Source organism: Podarcis vaucheri (genome assembly GCF_965113315.1).
Source record: "Podarcis vaucheri genome assembly, chromosome: 1".
In the NCBI taxonomy this organism is placed as follows: Eukaryota; Metazoa; Chordata; class Lepidosauria; order Squamata; family Lacertidae; genus Podarcis; species Podarcis vaucheri.
Window position 1 is genome coordinate 92858331 of NC_138759.1, and position 27545 is coordinate 92885875.

The window sequence follows — 27545 nt, forward strand, 5'->3', positions numbered from 1 at the left end:
CTGGTGAAGTTGACATATTTGTGCTGACTTTGGTGATACTTACAGGGTAGTTAGTGAGACAATGGGAACTGGTTTGAAAGAAAGTCAGGATAGAACAACCTTTGCCAACTTGGTGCCCTCTGGATGTCCTGAACTATGGCTTCTATCAGTGCCAACTTAAACAGGCAGTGGTGCACCCACTTCTTAAGAAGTCCAGCCTGGGCCCAATGGAGTGTGGTAACTACAGACCAGTAACCAACTGCCTTTTCTTGGCAAAGGTGGGAGAGAGGGTGGCTGTGGAGTAGGTATTCCTGGATAAGAGTGATTATCTGGATCCACTACAATCTTGGTTCTGACTCATTTTTTACAACTCAACCTGGTGGATGACCTATATTGTGAAAGAGGCAGGGAGCGTGCAGCCCTGTTACTTCTGCTAGATCTCTCAGCTGCTTTTGATACAATCAACCACGGTATCCTCCTGGACCTCCTCAGTGGGATAGGTATCAAAGGCATCGTATTACCTTCATGCCCATGTTCAGCAAATGCTGCTCTAAGCAGTCCGGGTTCCTGCTTCACACCAGGCTAGAAGGTCTTTTCGGAATTAGCTTCCAAATTGCCTCTCACACTCCTGAGCGTTTGGTTAGAATCACCAGCTCTTATAAACTCACTGAGCAGGGAAATTAACCTGGGAGCCTTTATCTGGCAGGGTGGCATGGGATATTTGCATATTCCCAACTTTTACAGTAAAGAAAATCTGGTGCCCTCCAGATATTGTTTGGTTCCAATATCCCCAGCCAGCAAGGCAGATGGCCATGGATGATGGGAATTGTAGTGCAGCAGCATTAGGAAGGTCCATAGCTGTCAACTTACAGATTTGAAAATAAGGGACCAGCAGCCTCAAAAATAAGGGATCAGCAGCAAAAATAAGGGATTTTAGACAACTAGTTGAAATGCGAAGTTAAAAGGGACCAGATAATTTTGGAGAGCAGCGCTGGTTTTTAGCTCTTCATTTCCAGAGGTTGCTGCTCAAGACACCAGCTGATGAAACACTCCAATTAAATAACTACAAGCAGCAACCACTTTTCGCGCAAAACGAAGTCCAAGCTACGAAGATGCTGCTGCAGTTCTGTATCTTTTCTCTCGCTCCATCTGCAGCTCTCAATTCCATCAAGTGGGGTGGGAGGAAGAGAGGGGGGCAGAAATAGCGCCCAAAGTAAACCCGCAGATCAGAACATCTGTGCTAGTCTACCACTACAAATCTATGGGAGAAGCGCTTTCTGTCCTTCCTCCGCTTTTCCTCTCTATGGTTAGCCCTTGGAACACCTGCCCTTGCCTCAGCCTCCTCCTCCTCTCTTTGAATTGCTTTCTCTATGGTTGCCCTTGCTCTCCTCTCAAGGCTCCTCAGCAATTCATAGGCCATGCCAGGCTTCCCATCTCATCCAGGTCCTTCGGCGGTGCAGCCGCAGTACGGCCTAGTGGGAGCGGCGGTGGTGGGCAAAGGGGAGGCCCCAGGCAGAGACGCTCAGTTCAGTGGCTGTGAGGAGGATGGCGGCGGAAGGGCTTGAAGCTCCCACCAGTCCCGGCGGGGAGGGGCTCCCGGGGGCCGAGGCTGGTGAGAGGAGGCCGGAGGGGGGGTGGGCCGGGCAGCCAAGCAACACAGTTGGAACCTCCCTCCTCCCTGGCCAGCAGGGAGGGAGGGAGAGGAGCTGCTTCCTTTGAAACTCGGGAAATTTAAGGGACATCATCAATAAGGGACAGCAGCGGGACATGGCGCTGGGATAAGGGAGTTTCCCACCAAATAAGGGACGGTTGACAGCTATGGGAAGGTCACAGGTTCCCCATCCCTGCTCTAAAATATGGGGAGAGAAATGCTTTTTATACCACATCTGAAATAACACCCATAATCAGGGAAGAAGCCTTCAATCACTTGCTTTCCAGTGTAAGAAATCCCTGAAGCTGAAATATGAACCTTCAGGAGACGTCTGTCCAGACATTGACCATTTCCCTTCTCTGATTATCATTCATTGCAGCAACACATTTCCACCTTCTCTTGAAGCATGCTTCCCTAATTAACTGTAAATACATTTCCCCATTGGTCACGAATCTGATCTTCTCTATTTCCGATTTAATTTTTTAAAGTCTTTTAGCATTTCAGTCTGCATTTAATGAATCAGGCAAGCATGACCCTGAATAAACTGAACACCAGGCAGCTTGAGATTGCATGTGCGAAGAAGGGGGGGAAATCCATACTTTCTCAGATTAGTATAGCACAGTGAGCAACCTAGGAAAGTGAAAGGGTGTTGGGGAGGAGGCGAGGAGAGGGGAAACACCAAGAGTGCAAAGAAATCATCCTGCTAATAGTTCGGCTTCTGTGCATATGCAGGAGATTTTGCCCTGAGGGAAAGTGTTGAAAATTCAGAGGAGGCTTGAAATTAGTCTTCTTTTTAAAGGGCACTTTCACATTTCAAAAGACCAAGTTGGGCCATTTCATACCTGGGAGAATCGGGTGCTGCTGCCAAATTAGAAAATGTGTGTGCTTTTTTGGGGGTGGGGGTGGGAATCTGAGAATAATTCCTTTCCAGATTAATGGAGGATATTTTTTCAGATCTGCAGGAGAGTGTGAATGTGAGTGTGTGTGGTGGAAGCTCAGAGTCAGAGGACAAGCTTGCAGGAAAAAGGCCCCAGGTTGAGTTGTCAGCATCTCCCCTTAAGCTTGGGAGTGTCCTCTGCCTGAAACCCTGGAGAGATGCTGTTAGTCTGTGTAGGCAGTACTGAGCTAGATGAGTCTGATTCAGTATAAAGCAACTTCCTATGTTCTTATGGAAAGCATAACCGGGGTGGGATCTGGTCTTAATTATTATCATCTTGGGGGTCTCAGTATTTAACCATTTATTTGTAATATGTTAACATACAACAAAGACCTATTAAGACCTATTAATGTTAATTAAGAAAATTAACATTCAGTTTATTTTTACACGTTTATTCTAATCAGAATATATCTACCACTGCTATAGCAGGCTCCAGAATTCCTCAGATTTATTTATTTTTTGCTGTATATTTGTTTGAATTGCCTCTTGGCCTTGTTGCTAATGCTGAATGACAACCTGTGAGGAGCTACAATGGGATGTAATGGAAGCATCAGGTCATCTGTTGAAATTCCACCCCTAGTAATCTAGAGAAAACTAGTTCACATAAACATGTTTCTACTATGACCTATTAAGAAATCGTTTTTCATAACCCTTTTTTCACTGCATCCTACAGATGTGTACCAAATCTCCTTATTCTGTTTCCAATCAACATTTTTTTAATTGTAAGACATCCATGCATCTGAGGTTGTGATCCTGTTACCCTTACGTGAGAAAAGGTCTTATGGAGGTCAATGGGAGTAGACATGCACTGGATCGTGCTGTTAAAACTCATGAGCTACATGTATATGTCTGAACACAATGATGATATCAGTAGGTTGTCTTGACAGTTATCGTATTTTTTGCTCTATAAGACTCACTTTTTCCCTCCTAAAAAGTAAGGGGAAATGTGTGTGCATCTTATGGAGCGAATGCAGGCTGCACAGCTATCCCAGAAGCCAGAACAGCAAGAGAGATTGCTGCTTTCACTATGCAGTGATCCCTCTTGCTGTTCTGGCTTCTGGGATTCAGAATATTTTTTTCCTTGTTTTTCTCCTCCAAAAACTAGGTGTGTCTTATGGTCTGGTGCGTCTTATAGAGCGAAAAATATGGTATATCTAAATGGTGTGCCAGGAGTGACTAGCTTCCAGCTCTGGTGATGGATCAGAGAACCCAAGCAATTTTATCTCCCCTGTTGCAGGCCACAAATTGCGGTGGCAGTGGCAAAAATGAGAGAAAAGAACAGATGCAAACTTAGGGTGGGCAGAGAAGTTTGAACTCTCAGTCCAACATCCTGATGGGGATGAAATCTCCCCTTCCCCAGTCATCAGACTGACCAAGGTGAACCAGGATTTTTTAAAGCAAAGACAGGACTAGAATTCCAGTCCTTTTCGAAAGAACCCATTTCTTTTTTCACAGGAGCATTGCTAGTGTTCCTTCTTGGCTTGCTCCAATGATATAAGCAAACACTTCCTGTATCTAGATATATTATAGACACCCTGCCCTCTGGCAACATAATTTGATGAATGTGTAAATCATGTGCTCCAACAGGAAAAAGATGTGCAAAAAAAATCTAACACTGTTAATGATGTGTCTAATTTATTAAATTGCTTATGTTTGCTTTTCTATCCTCTCCGTGATTTTATGGCCATAGATGCCTATCAACCTCTTTTCAACTTCCTCCTTGGCCAAGTTAATAAGAAAGTATGAACCCTAAGGGTACAGTGGTACCTCGGGTTACAAACACTTTGGGTTACAAACTCTACTAACCCGGTAGTAGTACCTCGGGTTACAAACTTTGCCCCAGAATGAGAACGGAAATTGTGTGCTGGCAGCACAGCAGCAGTGGGAGGCCCCATTAGCAAAAGTGCGCCTCAGGTTAAGAACGGTTTTGGGCTAAGAACAGACCTCCGGAACAAATTAAGTTTGTAACCCAAGGTACCACTGTATTGCGCTCAGATTCCCAATCTAGACTCAAGAACAAGGTGAAGAAGAGCCTTGCTGAATGGCCCATCTAGTCTAGCATCCTGTTCTCACAGTGGCCACCCAGATTCCTCTGGGAAACCCACCACAACCAGAACCTGAGTGCAACAGCGCTCTCCCCACTTGTGAGTCCCAGTAGCTGGTATTCCGAGGACATGCTGTCACTTGATTACTCATAAACTTGCTGTTTTATTCAACAGCATTGTCTGTGGATAGGGGGCTTGCTACATACGAAGGTGCAAATCTTCCACAGATGATTCAGAAAAGCAGGAAGAAGAACCAGCTATATTCAATTCTGTAGCCATATCAAGATCCATCCTTGGGCCACTAAAAATACCACAAAATAGTGTGAAAGCTTTTGAGTTCTCCAGAACTCTTCATCAGGCTGAGGGAACCTCAGGACCAGGGGTCAGATACGACCAAGTCTTCTCTGACTGGTCCTCAGAACTCTCCCCCCCCCCAGGCTACACCTACCTGCTCCACATTCTCCTTGAGTGCTCTTGCTTGGCTGGATTGTGTCCTTGAACTGTGATAATGTCTCTAACTTAATGGATGGAAAGAGAAAGAGAAGAAACCTCTGATTTTTGCATGGCTCAAATGTAGCTTATTGGATATATCCGTTGCTCCACCACCGGCTAGGTGGTAGGCAAAGCCAGGACAGGGAGAGGAAAAGGTAGCAAATGGCAAAGTCATGGGAGCTGCATCTGGTCATGGTTCCAAGATGGAATAGGGGAGGAAGTAGCAGAAGTTCAAATGAGGCTCTGTTAGGTTTCACATTGCACCAAGGGATGCTGGGAAGAAGGAACATGCAATCTAGTTGTTACCTAACTAAAGATGGGAGAGAAATTTGGTTTGGGCTGCATTTTGATGTGAACCTGTCCAATTCTTCAAAGTTTGTACTTCTTTGAATTTTGCAATGCAGGTCTCTCCCCAAATAAATCATGCAAAAAATGAATAGATGCATATACAGTATTGGAGAAAGGCTGCATAAAAATGCAAATATTGGTGAAAATGAAATACAAACATGCATTATACAGTGGGAATTTCTAGCAAAAATGTGTGTGTGTGTTGGGCACAATTGCAGACAAAAATGTCTGTATTAGGAGAACTATGCACCAAAATGCTGACAAATTTTCATGAGGACTAATAAAGAGAGAGAGAGAGAGAGAGAGAGAGAGAGAGAGAGAGAGAGAGAGAGAGAGATGCAAACAGATGCAGAAATGTGGAGGACTAAACATCCTCATTTTTCATTGGAAGAATGAGAAACTATGAGAAACCAAAATGGACAGGTTCGTCTTTTCCTATCCCTAACCCAGGTCAGTCTCAATGTCTGAGAGAATGAATTCAAAGCAAGGAAGCAACTTAAGAACCGTTCTACTGTGAAACAGACTCCCTTTCGGAAGGTGGTGGATTCTCCTTCAAAGGAGGTTTTAAAGCAGAGGTTGGATGGCCATCTGTCATGGATGGATTAGTTGAGATTCCTACTTCAGAGGCTTGGACTAGATGACCCTTGGGGATCCCTTTCAACGCTATGTTTCTGTGATTCTAACTTGGATTTTTGAAGCAAAGAAGAGCAGCTCATCTCTCAGAGATGAATCTTAAAGGACAAAAATTCCAGAGTCCTCTGGATAATATTATTAAGTGCTCTCACATGAATACAGGACCGGAATCTTGTTCATAAACACAGACCATAATTCAGAGGTAAATCTTCCAGAGTTCCATAAGGATTACTCCGAAATGAGTGTGGATAGGCTTAAAGCCATCCCATACCCTAGTATTTATGAAGACTCAAGTTAGATTTCAAGAGTACACAATATTAAAACCAAAACCTGAGCCTACTGGTCACTTTCAACCACAGTGACTCATCCATCTGATCAATATGTAAAAAAGTATCATGACATTGATTTATTTGGATTTTCATGTTGGGATATAAAATGCCAGCTTTTGTATTTGCTATATGAGCTGTAAATTAGATTACAGATGTGTATCTGCAGAAGCTGTTAATACTTGCAAATGGGGCGTCAAAAGGAAAAAAATGGGTGGGGGTGAAGATGGCAAGTCCTCAACTAGACTAGAAAATGAAATCATATTGAATGATATTAGAACCTGCAGCAGAAGTGATAATTTCCTAAGTGTATCAATATGTAACAGCAGCACAGCAAGGCAGCCAGCCACCTTCCCCTCATTTGTTCCTGACAAATCAGGTGCAATGTATGCTGATGTTAGAGGAAAATGAGAAGTTGGCAGGTTTCAGGAGGGGAAAATCTTCTTATGATAATATATTTTGAATCTTGCATGGTAAACCTGGCTACCCTTGCCCTGTTTCAACCAGTCCTAAACAGGTATTTGTTTCCATTGTGATTCCATTGAAATGTATGTGATGCACAGTGCAAGCCTAAGCATGTTTACTCAGCGGTAAGCCACTGAATTCTTTATGCCTAAGAGAGTGTACGTAGAAGTTCCTCCTTAGAGCAATATCTCTCTTTTTTTGTGCCCATGGTTTCTGCCTGCTTGCAATCAGTGGATGATCTTGTTTGCTACAAGCACTGAACCTTTGCACACACTGGGCAGGGGGCACTATCCATTAACATGGTGTGCATTTGTTTGTTTTTCCAAGTAAATATATTGAGCACCAAAGCATTAGCCTAGTTGGCTAATCTTGTTTGAGTGTGGGATGGCATCATGCTGTGAAGGATCCGAAACTTTTACCTCTGTGTGCAACACAGCAAGGAATGGAAGTTATATGGAAAGTCATAGAATGGTACAGTTGGAAGGGACAACCAGGGTCATCTAGTCCAACCCCCTGCAATACAGGAATCTTTTGCTCAACAAGGGCCTCCAACCCACGGCCCTGAGATTAAGAGTATCAAGCTCTACCAAGCAATGGACCAGTTTCAACACCACTAAACTACACTACTTATATAGACATTGGCCTCATGCATTTCTTATTTCTCCTCTGCTGTAACTGCAAAGAAGAGCTCAGAAACACTGGCCTCAGCTTTTAAGTTCTCTATTACATGTGAGCTCTGGTTAGGCTAGGCTTAGTGAACAAGCCAAGAGAACAAACCATGGTTTGATCCTGATTCACTGATTGTTTAATGATTGTTTAAGCTGATTGTTTAAACTGGCCAGAGTTTCCCCAAGTTCAGATGTAACAAGGAACTCAGATAAGTTTTAAAGCTGAAGTGAAACTTTCCAATCTCCTCACGGTGGTTCGAATCCGCGCAATGGGGTGAACTCCTGTTGCTCTGTCCCAGCTTCTGCCTACCTAGCAGTTCAAAAGCATGCCAGTGTAAGTAGATAAATAGGTACCGCTGTGTTGGGAAGGTAAACGGCGTTTCTGTGTGCTCTGGTGTACGTCACTGTGTTCCATTGCTCCAGAAGCGGTTTAGTCATGCTGGCCACATGACCCAAAAGGCTGTCTGTGGACAAACGCTGGCTCCCTTCGGCCTGAAAGCGAGATGATCACTGCACCCCATAGTTGCCTTTGACTGGACTTTACCATCTAGGGGTCCTTTACCTTTTTACCTAAACCATAACTTGGTGCTGTGTCTGAAACTGGCACAAGAGGACACAATGATGACAGCATATATCCAGCTAACCTACACTGGTTCTGTAGTGACTTCTCTCTGCTGAGCAGGTGGGGGATTAGTAGACCCATAGTCTCAAAGGGACTGTGTAGTCCTTGTTTCCTAGGTATAGGGAACAAGGCCAGCTATATGCACAAGAGGGCAGGCATCTTGCAAAAGAGGGAAACTCAGCATGACAAGCTACAGCTATTAAAGGTTTGGGAGCCTTGTGTCCACTTTTGTGGTAGAATGTTCAGCTTTCTTTTAAAAAAGTAAATATGTAGCCCTTTTATTTGTGAATGAGTAAGGAAATGTATGTATGCAGTATCCCGCCCTGGGAAGTAATACAACACTAGCACATATATTTGAAGGGGAAGGGTTGTAGCCCAGTGGTATAAGCATCTGCTTTGCATGCAGATGGTTGCTGGTTCAGTCCCTGGCATCCCCATGTAAGATTGAGAGAGGCCCTGGAGAGTCTTTTGCCAGTCAGTGTGGTCTGGACAATACAGAGCTAGATGAAGTGATTGACCAGGTACGAGGCAGTTTCCTACGTTCCTTTATTCACCTTACCTGTACACTCAAGCCGTTACGCAACTATTCCTCACCTTTTATGCCCTTTCATCACAAAATTGTTGGCTCCTGGCCAGGGAATAAGCAAGCCTGGAGGTTCTAGGAAGATGCCAACGATCTGGGCTTCATTGGTTACGCCTCTAACCCCTGTAAAAATGCCTTTGGTGTATACACCTAATAGTGTTTATATTTTTCATCTGTTTCTTTCTTGCAGTTTCAGACCCCAAACCTCAACGTATGCCAGGGGGTAGCAAGAGAGTGCTGAGCTTTCAAGGTGAGGAGGGGCAACGAGGGGCGGTCTGCTGAAATGTTGCTGTGGGCTGGAAGATAGTCTTAAGAAGCTTCTGATCAGATGTGATTTAATCTGTTTCTGTCAAGTGAGTAGAAATCTGATCTGGAGATTGGAGATTAACCCAGATTTCTGCTAGGAGGGTCATAGCACTTGACCCAATTACCTCATGCAGGTGGCACCTCTGGCACCATGACCATGAAGGAGGCTGGGAAGACCCAGTTTCACCTCTTCATCTTCCTTACATTTTGCTGTGTTGTTGGGGGCTTCCTGCTGAAGAAAGTCAATAATAATAATGTAATATGCATTGCAAGAAGCTTCCTAATGCAGGTTGCTGTCAGAGAGCACTTTTAGGAGTAAGTCCGTGGGACTTTTAAAACCCCTAAGTGGTGCTTCTAGTGAAATGACACAGAAAAGCATGGGAGAGGGATGGAAATGGCACCGGGCTGCCTCTGCATCAGGAGTAGCCAACATCTCTCCAGATGTTGCACTCCAGCTGCCACCATCCCAGACACATTGGCCATATTGGTTGCAGATCATGGGAGTTGTAGTCGGGAGAGCACCACCTTGGCGACGCAATCCAGAGGGTTATTAGATTGCACAATGAGCGCACGTGTGTTCACGCGCGTGCAACTTTATTATGAACATATCTGTTTGCCATCACACGCCTTGACGCGGCGCCGATGCTAACATAAAACTGCCCTAGAAGGAGAGGGAGAAAAGGCGCATTCAGACAGCTGGCCCATTTCCAGCTGTAAGCGACAGGCGGAGCCCTTTGCCTAAAGTTTCCATGCCAGAGGCTGCCTGCCGCCGCCGTGGTATCGCGAAGACGATCGCTCGCCTGCCTATGCCCGGCAGCGTCGCTTTCACCTGCTTTGTAAAGCAATCACCCCACCCGGGCCGAGGCTTGAGCCCCAAAGGGAAAAGGCGCCTGCCCTGCCCACAACAGCAGGTGAGCAAACTGCTGTTTCTACAAGCGCAGAGCCTTGGCATACTCTCTCCCCTGCCTCTCTTACCTAGCAGGTGTGATCGCAGCTCTGTCTGTGACGCAATATGTGCCCCTCCCCGCCAAGCCTGTCCCGGGAATGCCCTTTGAGTTATGGGCAACGTGTGTATGTGCGTGTGAGGAGAGAGAGAGTGTGTGTGGTATTTCTTCGGTGTCATCCTGCCTGTGCGTCCTTCCTGGTGCTTTGTGTTCTGTGGCGGCCTGTCCGAGGGAGGCGCTGCTGGTGATGCTGAGAACTGGAGCGCGCGCCAAACAGATCCAAGCGGCAAAATGAAATAGCCACGCGAGCGCTGCCTGACTCCGGATCAGCTGAAAGCCTCGAGACAATCCGAGGCATATTTACTTGGAAGTAAGTCCCCTCGAACTCAGTGGGGCTTGATTCTGAGTAAACGAGCTATGGGATTGCTCTGCAAGGCTCTTTCCCTAGGCACTGAACCCGGGAGAAAGCCCCATTGCGCTCAGTGGGCCCGTACTTCTGCGTTGACCCGTGGCATGGACTCCGTGGCATGTCTGCTTTAAATCACAATGGTGGGATCATTTCTGAAAGGCGCATAGACGGAGCCGAATGATAAAGAACGACCGTAAAAGTTCCAGCACTTTGGTTTAACTCACGTGCGTGGTTAGTTACAGGTAGCTTCCTCCGGCATGAGCGTAGCCAGGATTTTTGTGGGGGGGGGGCAGAACCTCAGGCTTGTATTAATTTGTATTGATGGGGGCAGCTGCTCCCTGCCCCTCCCCCGGCTATGCCCCCCGGTGCTAAATGTGGCGATTATAATATCAGCCACCCAACTTCACTCCCCTAGAGAGACGGATGCCAACCATTCTACTAGCCAGAGTTGCCATACTGCAGGGGAGGGGGAGCCTGTGCGTGCAATTGGTCTGATGTTGTGTTTAGGCTGTGCGCTCTTTTTGTTTTTATTGTGGCTCGTAAATGCTGCTTTGCCGGGAAGGACTTGGTGAGAGAAGCCCTGTTGGGGAAAGTAAACTGGAGGGGGAAGCGTGCTGAGGATGTGACGTTGCACCGTGTGTGTGTGTTCGTTTCTGGCCAGCGCTCTCTCTTCGCCTTCGGGGAGCGCTCGCCTTTGTGCGGTGTTTTGTGCGTGCTGGCTTCGTGCGCTCGCTGGGTGGGTGTTCGTTTCTTTTGGCTCGCTGTCGCCCGAGCTAAGGGCAAGATTCCCACTGGCGGTGCCAGGTGCAAGCGCAGCGCCGCCCCCCCTTCCCTGAGTTTCTCGGCCGCCCCCTCGGAGCTCGAGGCTGGCCATTAAGGATTCCGCTAGGCAAGCCAAAGGGACGCACAAGGCTGCACAGCCCAGCGCGCTGAGGCGGTGCCAGGCTGGGGGTGGGGTGCACAAGCAGGCCAACCCCTCCGCCCTCCGCATTAGATAGGGGGAGAAAAGGACCGGCGCTGGGTTCCAAGGAGGTGGGGGAAGCACGGCGGAGAGTTGAGAAAAGCCAGGGATTTCCCCGAGGAGAGAGGAGAGGCTCAAGAGGCAGCGGCGACTGAAGCGAGAATGTCCCCAGAATATCAACAAGCAGAAAAGGCGCGCAGGGCACCAGTCAGCCCCTCGCCTTCTCTTTCTCTTCTCCCATTCTCCAGTCTTCCTCTCCACTTTTAGGAGCCTAGCAGTGGTTCCTCCCCACGCTTTCTCGTTGCATCTGGATAGGTAGGGATATCATTCTCGAGGTCAATTCTGTGAGCAAAAGCGACCAGAAAAAACGGTCCTCTGCAGGGAAAAACAAAACTTTGGCGACCCCTTTGCCCAGTGCCAGACCTCCGAGTAGCGGAGGATTAATTCCCACCCTGCTATTTTCCCATAGAAAGAGGCGGTATATATAGATCTCATGCTGAGCGCATCCACCCACGTGCAGTTGCGCCTTGTTGCACTTCCTACATACAGGCAGCCTTTGCGCACCTGCGTGCAACGCATGGGCGAGGCCTTATTCGGACACTGGCGATGAGCTTTCCAGGCTTGTAATGCTCATCTCCAGTCAAGAAGGGTAGGGGACTGTTATTTCTATTTTGACATATGGGGAACAAGGCGGAGTGACGTGCTCCAGGCCACCCAAGCTGCCAGCCCCCGCACCCCGCTGCAATGGGATTTGCACCCAGGTCTCAGTCTCCACGTAACCATTGATAGCATGCCCGCGCCGACACACGGGTCCATAGACCGAAACATCATACTGAACATACTTCGGCTGGAACTGCACTTATCAGTATGGGGTGTGTGTGTGTGTGAGAGAGAGAGAGAGAGAGAGAGAGAGAGAGAGAGAGAGAGAGGAGAGAGAGAGAGATTGAGGGGCGGGCGGGCATGGATATGTTTGTTTAGAAGCAGGAATATACACTACATTTGAAACTGCTTTTGCCAAACATGCTCCAAAACAGACAAAAGCAGCGCTCCTAGAGAGAGGTCCCAGTCCTGAAAAACTCAAGGGGCAGCCGGATGATCCCCTCCAGATGTTTCTGGACATCTGCAATAAGCCCAATGCAGCATGGCCCACGAGATCAGGGGGCTTGTATACCATAAGAAACTGTTTTAAGTTCTGAAAGTGCCACGGACCTCTTCCACGTTTTAGCCACCCCTTTGGGCATTAGCTCAGCGATGGGAGCAATAAAACTGCTAGCACATTTGCAAAGCTAAGCAGCGTCCGGCATGGTTTCAAACTGGATGGGGAATCGCGTGTTGAGATTTCTTGGACTAGCTGACCCTCAGAGTCCCTTGCAACTCCACAATTACCTGATTCTATGATTTTGACAGCCCTGCAAGGTAGGCGAGTGCTGTTGCCATTCCCCATATCGCACAGAGAGGGCCCTGAAAGGGGAGGGCGAATGCGGCTTCCCCGAGACCACCTCGCTTCGACTGAGCTGGAGTTTCAGCCAGAGACATCGCAGCTCATGCTCTCAACCACCGCGCCATTCACCGGCTAATTAGTTTAATTGCGCTGCTGCTAACTTTATCCGGATTCCTCCTTTTCGCTGGCAATGAGTATTGGACAAATGAGTGTTCCACGTAATATCCTTCTCTCCCTCTCAGTATTGAATGGCTGTCGCGGGGTGGGTGGGGGCGTAGTTAAAGGAACAAGCATAGTTAATATTTCCACATCAGGAAGTTGCTGCTGCAGAAGCCTGCAGGCGAAAATGCTTAATCTCGACAGTGCAGAGCCTGTGGCGCCTAGTCTGTTATAGGTTGGAGATCCCACGTGGTTTTAACTTCTGTATAAAAGTTTCTGTAGAAAAGTGGCCCAATGTTGTGATTTGGCAGGTCAAAAAGAAAGAAAGAAAAGAAAAAGAAAGAAAGAAAGAAAGAAAGAAAGAAAGAAAGAAAGAAAGAAAGAAAGAAAGAAAGAAAGAAAGAAAGAAAGAAGGGGGGGGTTAAACCCGTCGCCAGGAGATTAGAGGCAGATAAGCGAGGAAGAACAAGGCGCTTCTCCATCCGAGACCTTCCACTTGGCGATCGGAGGCGGAACGTCAGGTTCAGGAGCTGGAGAGAGAGAGAGAGAGAGAATAAAACACAAGAAGGCACAGGCAAAGATCAACCGCTGCAGGAAAGCAGCGCGGTGGGTCTGCCTTTTTACTCACGAGAAGCCCAGTGCCAAATAACAAGAAGGGCGGGATTTGCTGAATGCGAAGGAAAGCCTGAACGGACGGCTACTTTTAAACAGGACCTGCTGACTTCGAATTCCAGTCGCTTCTGGAGCTTTTCTTGCCCGCTTGCTTCCGGGGCTTTAAACACTACTACTACTACTACCATTACTACTTGTATGGTTTTTTATTTAACTGTTTTAATGTGGACAGCTGCATGATCGCGGGATCTCCAGAAAGGGCCCCCATCGGCTGGGCTGGAGCCCCAACTTGACCCCCCTCCCGCAAAAGAGGGGAAAGTGTGGGGGAGAGGGAGTATCCGCCTTTGTGGATCGGACTGAGTGTCCCCCCCCCGCGCGCGCCGCCGCCGCCTTCCCCTCCCCTCCTCCTCCTCCTGCGCGCTGCCCGCTCTTGGCTTTCAGGTTAACTTCGCTTTGCCAGAGGCGGGCGAACCGAGGCTGCGGCGGCGGGCGCAGAAGGGAGAGCGAGCGAGCGAGCTAGGGAGGGCGCCGCTCCCCGCGCCGAAGGAGACGCAGCCGCGGAGCGCAACGAGGGACCGCTCGCTTCGCGCGGACGGGAGTTGGCTCGCTTCCCCTTCTCCCCCCCCCCCAGCCTTGTGGCAGAGGGACAGAGGGAGGCACCGCTGCCGGGAGTGCGCCCAGCTCGCCGCGATAAATTGGATTGACTCTCTCAAGCTGCCCAGTTGATCCTCCGCGCCACCCCTCCCCCCTCCCCTCTGGCCTTCCGATGACTCTGGACTAAAAAAGATCGCCCTCCTCCCCACCCACCCCCGGTGTCCGCACTCCCCCCACCCCTCTTTTTCCTTTTTGGCTGGACTCTGCGCGAGCTGGAGGCGAACAAACTGAAACCATGAAGCAGGAGCTGTCGGCTTCGGAGATGCCCGCTGGCAACTGACCGCCGGGAGGCCGCCGGGGGACTCGGGCTCTCCGGGATCGCACCCTCTCCGCCCGCCCTGCCGCTCTCGGCGGACCGGCTCCCAACTTGCCGCCTTGCCTCCCGCCGACCTGCTCCCTGGCTGGCCAGCCGAGGGGGACGCCCGGATCCGGCTCGCCGGCCTCCCCCCGTCCTCCCCAACATAGCGCCCCCTTGAGCGCCGCGCACCCCTCTCGGGCGCTCGCCGGCTCGGATCGCCGCGCCGGACCTGCCTGGAGCTCGGCATGGACGGGGCGGCTCGGAGGGGGGCCCTGGCCGCGCTGCTGCTGCTCCTGCTGCTGGCCGCCTGCTGGCTGGTGCTGGGCGCCGGTGCCTCGCCGACCCCTCCCGGAGCCGCCCCGCAGCAGGACACTTGCACCTCGTGCGGCTTCCGGCGGCCTCCCGAGGAGCGCGGGGCCGTGGACGGCGATTTCCTGGAGGCCGTCAAGCGGCACATCCTGAGCCGCCTGCAGATGCGAGAGCGGCCCAACATCACCCACGCCGTGCCCAAGGCGGCCATGGTCACGGCGCTGCGCAAGCTGCACGCCGGCAAGGTGCGCGACGACGGCCGCGTCGAGATCCCCAGCCTGGACGGCCAGGCCAGCGGCGGCCCCGCGGCGCACGAGCAGCTCTCCGAGATCATCAGCTTCGCCGAGACAGGTGGGCCGCCCGCGCGTCGACCTAGCCCGCTTTGACCTCTTTGCCCTCCGCACCCATCACCTACCCTCCTCGGCCTGTATGCCCTAAGCATCCAGTCTCCCACCCGCAGCAGTTTCTCGACCTCCAGCAAGCCCTTCTCGGCCTCCCACCCAGGCACATGTCCCCGCCCCGCCCCTTGCAACCTTGAAGTTAAACATTTCTGTTTGGGACGCAGTTTGTCCAATCCAGCACTGTCTACCCGCCCAACCTATCCTGTGCTATGCTATCCGTTTTCCTTCTTTTGCCGATTACTTTCTGTTAGCTCACTTCTTGTTGTTTAGTCGTGTCTGACGCTTCATGACCCCATGGACCAGAGCAGGCCAGGCACTCCTGACTCCCGCAGCTTGGTCAAACTCATGTTGGTAGCTTCAAGAACCAACCAGCTTCAAGATGTCCAGCCATCTCGTCCTCTGTCGTCCCCTTCTCCTTGTGCCCTCCATCTTTCCCAACATCAGGGTCTTTTCCAGGGAATCTTCTCTTCTCATCAGGTGGCCAAAGTATTGGAGCCTCAGTTTCAGGATCTGTCCTTCCAGTGAGCACTCAGGGCTGATTTCCTTCAGAATGGATAGGTCTGATCTTCTTGCAGTCCATGGGACTCCAGCACCATAATTCAAAAGCATCAATTCTTTGGCGATCAGCCTTCTTTATGGTCCAGCTCTCACTTCCATACATCACTACTGGGAAAACCCTAGCTTTAACTATACGGACCTTTGTTGGCAAGGTGATGTCTCTGCTTTGTTAGCTCACTAGCATCCCATTAATTTATTTGCCCTGCAGGCCGGATTCCTGCCTCACTGGTTTTTATGTAAATCTCATTCTTGCCTTTATCCCTTCATTTGTTAGCTTGTCATGCAGATCTAGTCATTGTCTCTTTGACGAGTACAGCACCCTTCTAGACCAGGGGCGCATCCCTCTCACTTACCTTGTTTATTCATCTGCATTAGCTGCTTCACTCTGTGCTCTCCTTCACTTTACTGGTCCTTATTCCAGCACATCTACTGTGCCAGCTCATTCACCCATCCAGCTAAGAAGAGCCTTTCCTTCCCCAGACTTATACATCCATGTAGGGTATTCTCAGGCACCTCTCCTATACTCACATGGGTATATCCTTCCCACGACCCATTCACTATCTCTCATGCCACCCATCTCTTCTTTTCCACCTCCTTATCTGTTCCTTATCCACACGCTTCATTTCTAGTGTCCTATGGGATAGTTACCCTTCCATCCCTAACATTGTGTGACTTCTTCTCTTCATCCAGTAATCCACCCTCATACCTTTTTGCATCCATCCATCCTTTTTGCATCCATCCATCCGTGGATTCATCTCCTATGCTCACTTTCAATACCAGTCAGGTACCTGTCACACATAGGCATCATTTTATATGCCTGTTCAGTACACCCACTTATTTACCTTTCTACTAACATCCCACTCATTCAGTCATCTCCTTCCTCATCTCACTCAACCTCAGGTATATTCTTCTCTTCCTCCTTGCCATTCAAATCCTCTGCTGCACATACCTGTCCAACCCATGTCATCTAATCCCCTTTGTTGACCTACACTCTCCATGTATTCTAAATTTTATGATCTTGCATACAGTACCCACTTGGTGATCCCATCCATCCATCCATCCATCCCACTATATATCATGTTGAGTTTTATATGCACCCCTCTATCCTTAAACCTATCACATACCTCTTTATTGTTTTCTATTTCCTTATTTCATACTCATCCATTCACACACACTTTCAAACCATGCATAGTAGTGAATTGGTACTGAACCAGCCTATTTATTTATTTCCCACAAATCTACTGTATACAGTCACCCCTGTTGTATTTTTCCATGCACTATAATTGCCACATATGACCCATTCATCAACAATATCTGTTCAACTTAATCTCAGTTTCCTGTAACATCCATTTTGCTACTTTTGGTACTATGCCTCTCCATGGTTCTTTAATGGTAATCTAGTTTTTATAGCATTGCCTCCATCCATCCACCATTCCTGGTTTAGTCAATCTAAGTTTGGTTCTGAAACAGTCAGGCTGATTTTCACTCATCTATCTAAAATGCCATAAGTATCTGCTCTCCATCTTCTTTATCCACCCATCCTATCAACTTGAGCAAGATGCTCTTGCTCAGTAACCTACCCTATACCATATCTCCTTTGGTATCCCTAACTACAGAAGTGTAGATTTTCTTTTTAATGTATGCTTCTTCAGTTAGGTACTACAGCTTGTTAGCTAGTCTACCAGAATGCTTTAGTTTCTCTCTGTCTACCTCTAAGCTTCTCCACCAATGCATACAACAGATTGTCATTTTCAAAGTGTTTTGCAGTATAACTTGAGGGTTCATTGGAAACTTATCAGGGAATCATCAGTGAAGTTCAGCAGTGGTGAAGAAGCTTTCATTCCTCACAGAATGCAGCCACAGTGTTTTAAGCTACACTCTCAGTTTGTCTAGGGCTGGGCTGGGAAAGCTTAGCTGGTCCAGAAGTTCCATCCTTTATGGCCCATCTGCTGAGAGTTGGTATCAAACAGCATCAGGAGGGCCACTGATTCCCCACCCCTAACTGTGCCCACACGAGCTGAGTTTGTGCAAGGCATGTGCCTCTAAATTCATTTCCACGTGCTAGGAGTCTATGGCAGATAGCCAGGAATCTTTTCAGCAGATCACGTGACATGGGAAAGGTTCCATTAAGGTAGAAAGTCCAAAAACCGCTGTAAGAGCTGCAGGTTCAGGGGAGGGGATAGCTGAATGGAAGAAGAGACGTGCTGCAAGAATAGATAGGTGGATGGTGGATGGCTCTATTAAACCTATTAGTTCTCTTTCTCTTTCTCCCTCTTTCACTTCATTTATTACTTTCTCTTTATCAACATCAAAAATACTTGGTTTGTGTGTTTTGCTTGTCCATTACTTGCTTACTATATTTACAAGTTTCCAAGCTGCAGGCAGGTCAAGAGCTACGCTTTGGATGCCTAGAGGACAAGGAAGGTGGCTTTCCAGAGGCTGTTCAGCTCCAACTCCCAGCTGCTCCAGCCAGCATGGCCAGGAGTCCGAGAAGATGGGAGTTAGAGTCCAACAGCACCTGAAAGGTCACTAGTTCCCTATCCCTGCTATAGGGTGTAGGAAGCCTAGTGGTGTGGCGCTGAGACACATACAATAATTCATATGGTGTACAAGGTGTTCTTTCTGCCCGGGTCCCAGAATGCACATGATAAGAATACATGCTCATTTGAAATGATAAAGTACTAGGAGAAGATCACAAGAACTCAATGATTAGGAGCAGCTGAAGCTGCCTTATACTGAGTCAGACTATTAACTCACTATTGTTGATACTGGCAGTGGCTGTCTAGAGCTCCATGCAGGGGACATTCCCAGCCCCACCTGGAGATGCTGAGGACTGGACCTGAGATCTTCTGTACGCAAAGTTCAACAACCCAGCTAATTGTGCCTTCCCTTTTGGACCAGATTTAAATGGCACTGTAACAAGGATTCAGTAGTTCTAGATGACAATGGCAGTGCTGAGGTTTCTATTTCTGGTATACTGGATGAAATGGAATTGAATGAAGAATATTGGGTGAAGCCATGATTGGACCAATCCTGTGCATGCCTATTTAGAAATCAGTCCTGCTGAGTTCAATGGCACTTTCCTAGGTAAGTGTGCATAGGATTATAACCACAGGGGTCAGAAAGGTTTAGGTTAAGAGATGTCAGTGACATGTTTGACAGCTCCTCCCATTTATTGTTCATATTATAAAAAATAAAAGTACAAATGAGAAGGTAGCAGCCAAATGCTGTAGCATTTGTTTTTTGGCTTTTCATAGAATTGCAGAGTTGGCAGGGACCATGAGTGTCATCTAGTCCAACTCCTTGCAATGCAGGAATATTTCACCCCATGTGGGGCTTGAACCCACAACCCTGAGATTAAGAGTCTCATGCTCTACTGACTGAGCTATTTCTTCCATGAAGAGATACCAGGCACAAGTCAGCATTGCTTAGCTCACTGAGCAATATTAGTGGGATTTATAGTAAGTCTTTATGCTTGGGGTGTACGCTTGGTACCTGTGGTAAACACACACACACACACACAACATTAACTTTTCCAGGAGCAGTAGAGGCTGGCCCATTAGTTGAATGGGGCACTGCACCAATAGCCTCTATCTTCCCTCAGGCAGTGCCCACTTGCCTGCCAGTCCATGGATGGCATTGCATGTCAACTTTCTGGCTGCTGCTAGCTGGTGGTGGGTGCCTAGAACCTGTCCCCTGACACCTAGTTATGTATGTTCATGAAGTATGTTTGTATGGTATAGCATATCTCCACCTGCAGTTCAGTACGGGGCAGTCCAGATAGACACTGATTTATACTTCAGCAGGGACGCGGACTTATAAAAAATATTGGGGGGGCCCCCGGGAAAGCTCATGAATAATAAATAAGCTCATGAATATGCAAATAAAGTGGCGCCGCCTCCTCGTGAGCGAATAGGGGAGAGCGTGCTGCGCCTATTAATCAGCTCCGAAGGAAATTGGGTGGAGCTTTTGCTCGGGAGGGAGGGCAGGAGGCATGCAGTCCGACCCTGTGCATTTTGGGCTGGGGGAGGGGCGACGATGGCGCTCTGCTGGAGGGGCGCCGGAGATTATTGGGGGGGCGGAGCCCCCCCAAACGAATTTTTGAGGGAGCTCGGGCCCCCTCAAGCCCCATGGAGTCGGCGCCTATGTACTTCAGTAAGAAGGTGGCCTAGTGGGACGCGGGTGGCGCTGTGGGTTAAACCACAGAGCCTAGGACTTGCCAATCAGAAGGTCGGTGGTTTGAATCCCCATGACGGGGTGAGCTCCCATTGCTCGGTCCCTGCTCCTGCCAACCTAGCAGTTCGAAAGCACATCAAAGTGCAAATAGATAAATAGGTACCGCTCCGGCGGGAAGGTAAACGGTCTTTCTGTGCGCTGCTCTGGTTCGCCAGAAGCGGCTTAGTCATGCTGGCCACATGACCCGGAAGCTGTACACCGGCTCCCTTGGCCAATAAAGCGAGATGAGCGGCGCAACCCCAGAGTTGGTCATGACTGAACTTAATGGTCAGGGGTCCCTTTACCTTTACCTAAGAAGGTGGCCTTAGTTAACTGGACTAGTAAAGAGCCTTTATTTCCCAAGGATCATGGGGCTGCTGGGTGAGATTACAGCACATCTAAACTGTAACCAAATCCTTTCTCTGCAAAATGTTCTCTGATTGTTAGCAACCTGTGCTTTCTGGGAAAATTATACACGAAGGCTGCCTTTGCCAGGCCAACACTTTAAAAAATGCCATTAATTAGCACTTATCCAGGTGCTCACAGAGTTCCTTTCATGGCTCTCAATCTCTCTGACCTTAATTGCTGATTTCTAAGGATCTGGTATTTTTTTCACCTATAGCCTGATTAGTTTCTCTCTGGGAACTCACTCAGCAATGGGTTTATAAATACTGACTCAGCCGCCAAGCTCACTTTGCAATTTACACTTATCCATTTACCTTTGGTCATTTTATTTATTTACATTATTATTACCTTTTTTGGCATTTAGTAATTTGCTGTGGATATTTCCTTTAAAAACAAAGCAAAGCAGCACACCTTTCTGAACTTAACGGCATTTCTTCCCCCTTGCATCTTAGATGACCTGGCTTCCTCTCGAGTGCGCCTCTATTTCTTCATTTCCAATGAAGGGAATCGGAACTTGTTTGTGGTTCAAGCCAACCTGTGGCTTTACTTGAAGCTGCTTCCATATGTCTTGGAGAAAGGCAGCCGGCGGAAAGTAAGAGTCAAAGTGTATTTCCAAGACCCGGACACTAGCAGCAAGTGGAATGTGGTTGAAAAGAAAGTTGATCTCAAAAGAAGTGGCTGGCACACATTTCCCATGACAGAACCAATCCAGGCTCTCTTTGAGAAAGGGGAAAGAAGACTGAACTTGGATGTTCAGTGCGAAGGCTGCGAAGAGTATTCAGTGCTGCCAATTTATGTGGACCCCGGGGACGAGTCTCACCGGCCTTTTTTAGTGGTGCAAGCCCGCTTGGCTGACAACAAGCACAGAATCCGGAAAAGAGGCCTGGAGTGTGATGGCAGGACCAATTTATGTTGCAGGCAACAGTTTTTCATTGACTTTAGACTCATTGGATGGAATGACTGGATCATAGCGCCACATGGTTACAATGGGAATTACTGTGAAGGGAGCTGCCCGGCCTATTTGGCTGGTGTCCCGGGCTCAGCTTCCTCTTTTCACACCGCAGTGGTGAATCAGTACCGCATGCGAGGGCTGAACCCAGGCACTGTGAACTCCTGTTGCATCCCGACCAAACTTAGCTCGATATCCATGCTGTACTTTGATGACGAATACAACATCGTGAAGAGGGACGTTCCCAATATGATTGTGGAAGAATGTGGTTGCGCCTGATTTGGGGAAGGGGTGTGTTTGACACGGGACAGGAGGTCTAGGACATTCCCATACAGAAATGGAATTAGAAGGGTGGTTTTTGCTGAATATTCTTCCAGGCATGGATGTTTTATATATATATATAAAATCACCGCAGAGAGGCAACAGCAGCAAGGAGCAGAGATTACAACAGCAGCAAAGATATGTGTATTGTTTCACTCTGTTGTCAGGGCCGTGGCAGTTCGTGGTTCTTGGACACTAAACTATGCTACCACTTATAGACTAATGCTATGAAGTACCTTAATCCCACCCACACACCCAAGGACACAAAGCACACACACACACGCAGAGAGAGAGAGCGCGATACACACAAACACACACGGTTGCATGATGCAGATTGGAGGACAGAAGCAAGTTTAAACAAAGAAAGGAAAGGGAGTTAAATGTCTGCCAGTGATTAAAAAACAATACAGTGGGCCAATAGCCATTTCATCTGTCAGCCAGCCAGGCATGTGTTTAGAATGAAACCACAGGGAAGCACAAAAAGAGAAAACAGTCTAATATATTCGCATACGCAGGTATTTAAGTGACCAAACGACCAACCTTCACCTCTAAGGTCTAAAAAAAAGGGAAGGAGTAGCAGGCTACCTGATTTACAGCATGATGAGCCCTTCCTCTTGAGGTTAAACATAATGTGTGTATATATATATTTTTAAAGAAATCACAAATGGCCTATAGCACTTCCAGAGTAGAATATTGCTACGAGAGAAATATACTTAAGCAAGTACCATGAGCTTAATATAATCACAGTTGCTGTATTCTTCTGAATGGTATGTTGGCATGATTTCATGCTTTTAACGGGCTATGAGATACTCCCATCCTCACCCCATGTGGGATCGGTATCCTGGCCGCATCATCTCAAAAAGGGCTTGGGTCCATCCTGTCCCCATTTTTTGTTCGCTATTCATCTCAACAGTCTTCACCTTCTCAGAACATCGGCGACATCAAAAGTTGCAGCTTGTCAGGGGAATCAGCAAGCGCAGGCTTGGAGCGGCTGGGGAGGAGTAACAGGGAGAAGAGGAAACGGACGGTGGTGGTGATGATTTATAGCCACACAGTGGATACATTTTGAGGGAGTGTATGCGGGTGTGGAAATGCAAGGCGTTTTGTAACGGTTGAGGAACATTGGAGAAGACTTACGGATGGGTGGGGGGGAACAAGAGTGGGGAGAGGGTTTTTTTAATTTAAAAAAAACCCCTTCCCAGAATATGTCAAGGATGGCTGCAGAGCTCAAACCCCACCCCCATGCTACAGCATAGCACTCGCAAACTGCTTGAATGCACATTATTATAGCACTTGCAGATTTCAATGCCTTGAATGGTTGGGACTTGATGGTGCACTTCTCTTTGCTCACTTATCTCTAGGTTAAAAACAAGTGCCGCATGAGCTATGCAATTTTTAAAAAAGTGTTGACCCGTACTAGACGAAACTGGACTGAAATGAGATGACTTTTTAATATTTTTTTTATACTTGAAATTAAATCTTTTGCTTCTTTTTTTTAAAAGCGAATGATTGCTTTTCATGTTTGCACTGATGTAGTTGCACGACTTAGTCAAGAGAAAACTGCCATTTGAAGAAGAAGAAAAAAGGTTATTTTTATAGCAGCAATAATAATGATGATGATGATGATGAACACAGTGAAATGTATTATACATAAGATTTTGGAACCAAAGAGGCCAACATATTAATTGTAATTTTTATCAGATGGCAAGGTCATCATATATCTATATATCATGTAATGATACTGAATACTCTGCTGTGAGGCCTACCAATTTTTTTTCAGGGTACAAGATTGATTCTGTGACATTTGGGTCAGTGTCTTTTCTATACCAACAACACATAGCAGACGAGATGTGCATCCTTTAAACAAGAAGAAAGAAAGAAAACCCCAGTTGTTGTTTATTTAATAAAGTCCCTTATAGGTTCTGTTCCATAATAATTTAAATACAAAACAACTTTCACTTAGATTTTGCTGTCAGAGTATTTTACATTTGTGTACAGTTTAAGTAAATAAAATGGAGCGAGAGAGAAAAAAAAGTTTGAGGGCTGCAGTTTTCCTGGACTGTTTCAGAAACCCCTTTGTAACAAAGTATATCCAAAGCTGGAGGGGACCAAAGCCTCATCGCTGAAGATGCTTACATGCCACTGAATGGGACCACGCATGCGTAACCGTTTGTTGGATAAGCCAAGGAGTGCAGGTGCAAGCCTCGTTCAATTCCACACATGATTAAGGTTAGGCGCACACAATCTGGGGGCAGGTGGGACACAGCCGAGGGCCAAGATTAACTGGGAAGGAGTTTGCTTTTTTGCTCTCACCCTCCCTTTCAGAATCTTCCTACAAATCATCTTGTACCAAGACAATGGCCTTCCTTTTTTTCTGCAGGGGGTGGAATAGCCCATATGAGCTGGGCTGGTGGTTTTCAAGCTGGTTACGTACAGGGAATGTGTTCCACCTTGGCTTGTTTGCTGTGGGATGAGTGTCACCCACAGGATCTCTGCAGGGGATGGTATGTGTGTAGTTTTAGAAAGCACAGTCCGTAGCTCAGCATGCTGGTCTCCCAATCACCTTGTGTAGCCTAAGTGAATGCTTGGTGACCTGACTAGGGTGGTCACTTACAGGTGAAAAAGAGGAAATGAATCCCCCCTCAAAAGAGGACAAAACAACCATCGCTACCACCCAGATTTGCAAAAAGAAATCCAAATTCAAAAGCTGCAAATGTATAAATAATTATGCTAATTTAAGCAGAAATGCAGCACATGTCACCATAGCAGGGAAGGCTGTGCCCAGGTTACCTTTATGCCTACCTAGTCTGATGCCCACCTGCTGATGGGCAGCCTTAGGGTATCTGCTCACCTCTTCTTACAGTTCTTCATCATGAAGCTTGACTTGGACCAGCTGGCATTCTGTTAAGTGGGACACAAGGCCACCCAAGACTCCTGCCATGATGCAAGTCAAGGTTGGTACGACTGATACACTGTCTTCTAGGGGTGGTTGTGTGATATTGCAGTTATTCTTCCTGAGTTAGTCCTGAACACATTCAGGTCAAGCCTGGGGTCCCCTGGAAAATCAGTGGCCTATGCAATTTGTAGCCTTGAGACAGCAGCTAGGATTTGTTCAGACATGTCATGTCTTACAGAGAGAGGGAGAGCTGAAGGGTATAGTGTCCATTTCCAGACTAGTACTGTACTAGCTATGGTGCAATCCAATGCAGGGCATTGGGGGTTTTCTCCTTAGTCACATGAATGCTATTACTTAGGGCTTGATCACCGAGCAAAATGTGACCTCTGTTTCTGTCTGCACTGCACAGTGTAGATAGTGGAACCGCTTGGCTTCTCCTCAGACTATACCAATAGCCATGGAAGTCTGGCCTTCAGAACAGGGTGTAATCTTGCAGTCGTTTCCTGTTTTGCATTATAACAACTGACTGTGATGCAGAGTAGGTAATTCTGTTGGTGCTATGCAGAATTAGGGCCTAACTGGACAAGGTAATGGGGACTCTTAATCTGGACCTCTCAGTTCTTTACAGTTTAGGAAACAGCCACATAAGTCAAACCCTCAGTTTGCATATGGGATCACAAAACGGGGGCGGGTGGGCGGGTATTCCTTCCCTCCAGTGATATTTTCCCAATGAAAATTGCTTCCCCACTTTGTCTAAGTATATGAGAGTTTCTCCTGGTGGGACAAAGAGCAGCCTTGAGGTAGGGAAGTTTCATTGGGGAAATAAGGGGTAAGCTATTCCCTGGAGTCATGGTCCTGATCTGAATCTGCTTTCCTTGACCCCACCAAACAGCTGTTTCCTAAAATTTAAAGAGAGAGGAAGTTCAGTGACAGATCTCCGTTGTCCCATCTACTTAGGCCAGTAGAATAATAATAGAACTTGAGGGTCATCTAGTCTAATACTCCTATCTCAACATGTAGTCCCCCATCCAATTTGAAACAATCCCAGATCCTCCTCAGCTTTGCAAATGTGCTGGCAGTTTTATTACTGTACATGGTATTGTTAAATATCACTGTTTGCGCCATCAGGGCCTCAGTGGTGCAGTTAGGCCATTTTAGGCTCTGGACTTAATTATCTTGGGATCCTCTCCCCATTTTTAGATGATCAGAAATAGTACTTTGCTTACTTCAAAATAGGCACTGCTGTGTTTGGGGCCCTTCTGCTTATTTTGCTGAGTGGATTTCTAACCCACAAATCTTGCCCTGATGGCACCACCGCCTTTAATTTGCATTTCCATTTATTTATTGCACTCATAGCCTCCTTTCCCCCAAAGAGCTCAAGGTGGTCACATGGTTCTCCCCATCTCATTTAATCCTCACAACATTCCTGTGAGGTAAGCTAGGCTGAGGGACAGTGACAGGCCCAAATTGACCCAGGGAGCTTCATGAAGGCTGAGTGGGGATTTGAACCCTGGTCTCTTGGGTCCTAGTCCGATACCCAGACCACTAGACCACACTGACTCTCTTTTAGTGCAGGCAGCTATTGAGTTAAGGCAGGTCTGCCTCCCACCACTCCTCTGCATCTGGCCAATCCATGACAATATAGCAGAAAACTTACAGGTCCTACAGTGCATTAGCAACCATTCAAAATATACATTGGCAGCTGCAGTGTGTGAAATGCCAGGTAGAGCACCGCAAGATGCCTTAGTGTTCATGTGCATGAATGTACATGAATATGTGCAAGGGATAGGATGTGCCCACACATTCAGATTTGAGACTTTGCGCAACAATGTTAACCAGGGGTGGAATTATAACTTAAGAGGATGATACTTCAGCTATTCACAGGCAATTATGTAGTGTTAAGGGCACAAAGAGGACAAAAAAAGTTTGAATTTCACATATACGTTCAAGGGGTCTGAAATGGTGCTGAGGGACCCAGAACAAGACCTTGGAGTCATAGTAAATAGCTCAATGAAGATGTTGAAACAGTGTACAGCAGCTGTGAAAAATAAATAAATTCAAATTCCATGCTAGGGATCATTAGGAAAGGGATAATTAAGAGGTGGCATGGTAGAGCAGGCTTCCTCAAACTCAGCCCTCCAGATGTTTTTGGCCCACAACTCCCATGATCCCTAGCTAGCAGGACCAGTGGTCAGGGATGATGGGAATTGTAGTCTCAAAACATCTGGAGGGCCGAGTTTGAGGAAGCCTGTGATTGAAATTCATCAAAGGATGCATGGAGAAAGTGGCTAGAGATAATTTTTTCTCCCTCTCTCATAACACTAGAACGAAGCTGAATGCTGGAAAAATCAGGACACATAAAAGAAAGTACTTCTTCATGGATCACATTGTTAAACCACAGAAGTTGCTGCTACGGGATGCAGTGATGGCCACTGACCTAGACGGCTGTAAAAGGGGATTGGACAAATTGACAGAGGAGAGGGCTCTCAATGCCTACTAGCTTTGATGGCTGTGCTCTGGCTCCACAGCTGGAGGCAGCAATTCTTCTGAATACCAGTTGCTGAAAACAACAGGAGGGGAGAGTTGCTGTTCTGTTCAAATCCTGTTTATTGCATGCATCTGTTTATCCACTGTGAGAGTAGGGTGCTGGTCTAGACGGGCCATTGGCCTGATCCACAGCTCTTCTTATGCTCTTATATGTTGTTGAGTTCCCAGCAGAGGTTTTTTTCCATGGGAAATCCTTTTTTCCCCTTTCCTTCCTTCTCCTCTGCTACTTTGCCCTCCACACTGATGTCCTCTGCTCCTCTGTACATGGGGGGTTGGGGAGGTCAGAATTGTGCTGCCTCCCATTTGTATTAAAAACAAACCCCTGTGTTGCAATGAGAACCAGTCACAGAAATATAGACACAACACGTAGGCTAATAACTGTTCAAGCATATATAACAGAATAATGATATC

General features: G+C 47.4%; 1 protein-coding gene across 1 annotated transcript; it reads left to right on the plus strand.

The window, feature by feature from the left end:
* Positions 1-10357: 10357 nt before the first annotated feature.
* Positions 10358-23653, plus strand: INHBB (inhibin subunit beta B). The gene is made up of 3 exons (XM_082242211.1): positions 10358-10373; positions 13349-15193; positions 20874-23653. The coding sequence occupies exons 2-3, from the start codon at positions 14779-14781 to the stop codon at positions 21647-21649; spliced, it is 1191 nt and encodes a 396-aa protein (XP_082098337.1). The 5' UTR covers positions 10358-10373; positions 13349-14778; the 3' UTR covers positions 21650-23653.
* Positions 23654-27545: the final 3892 nt, after the last annotated feature.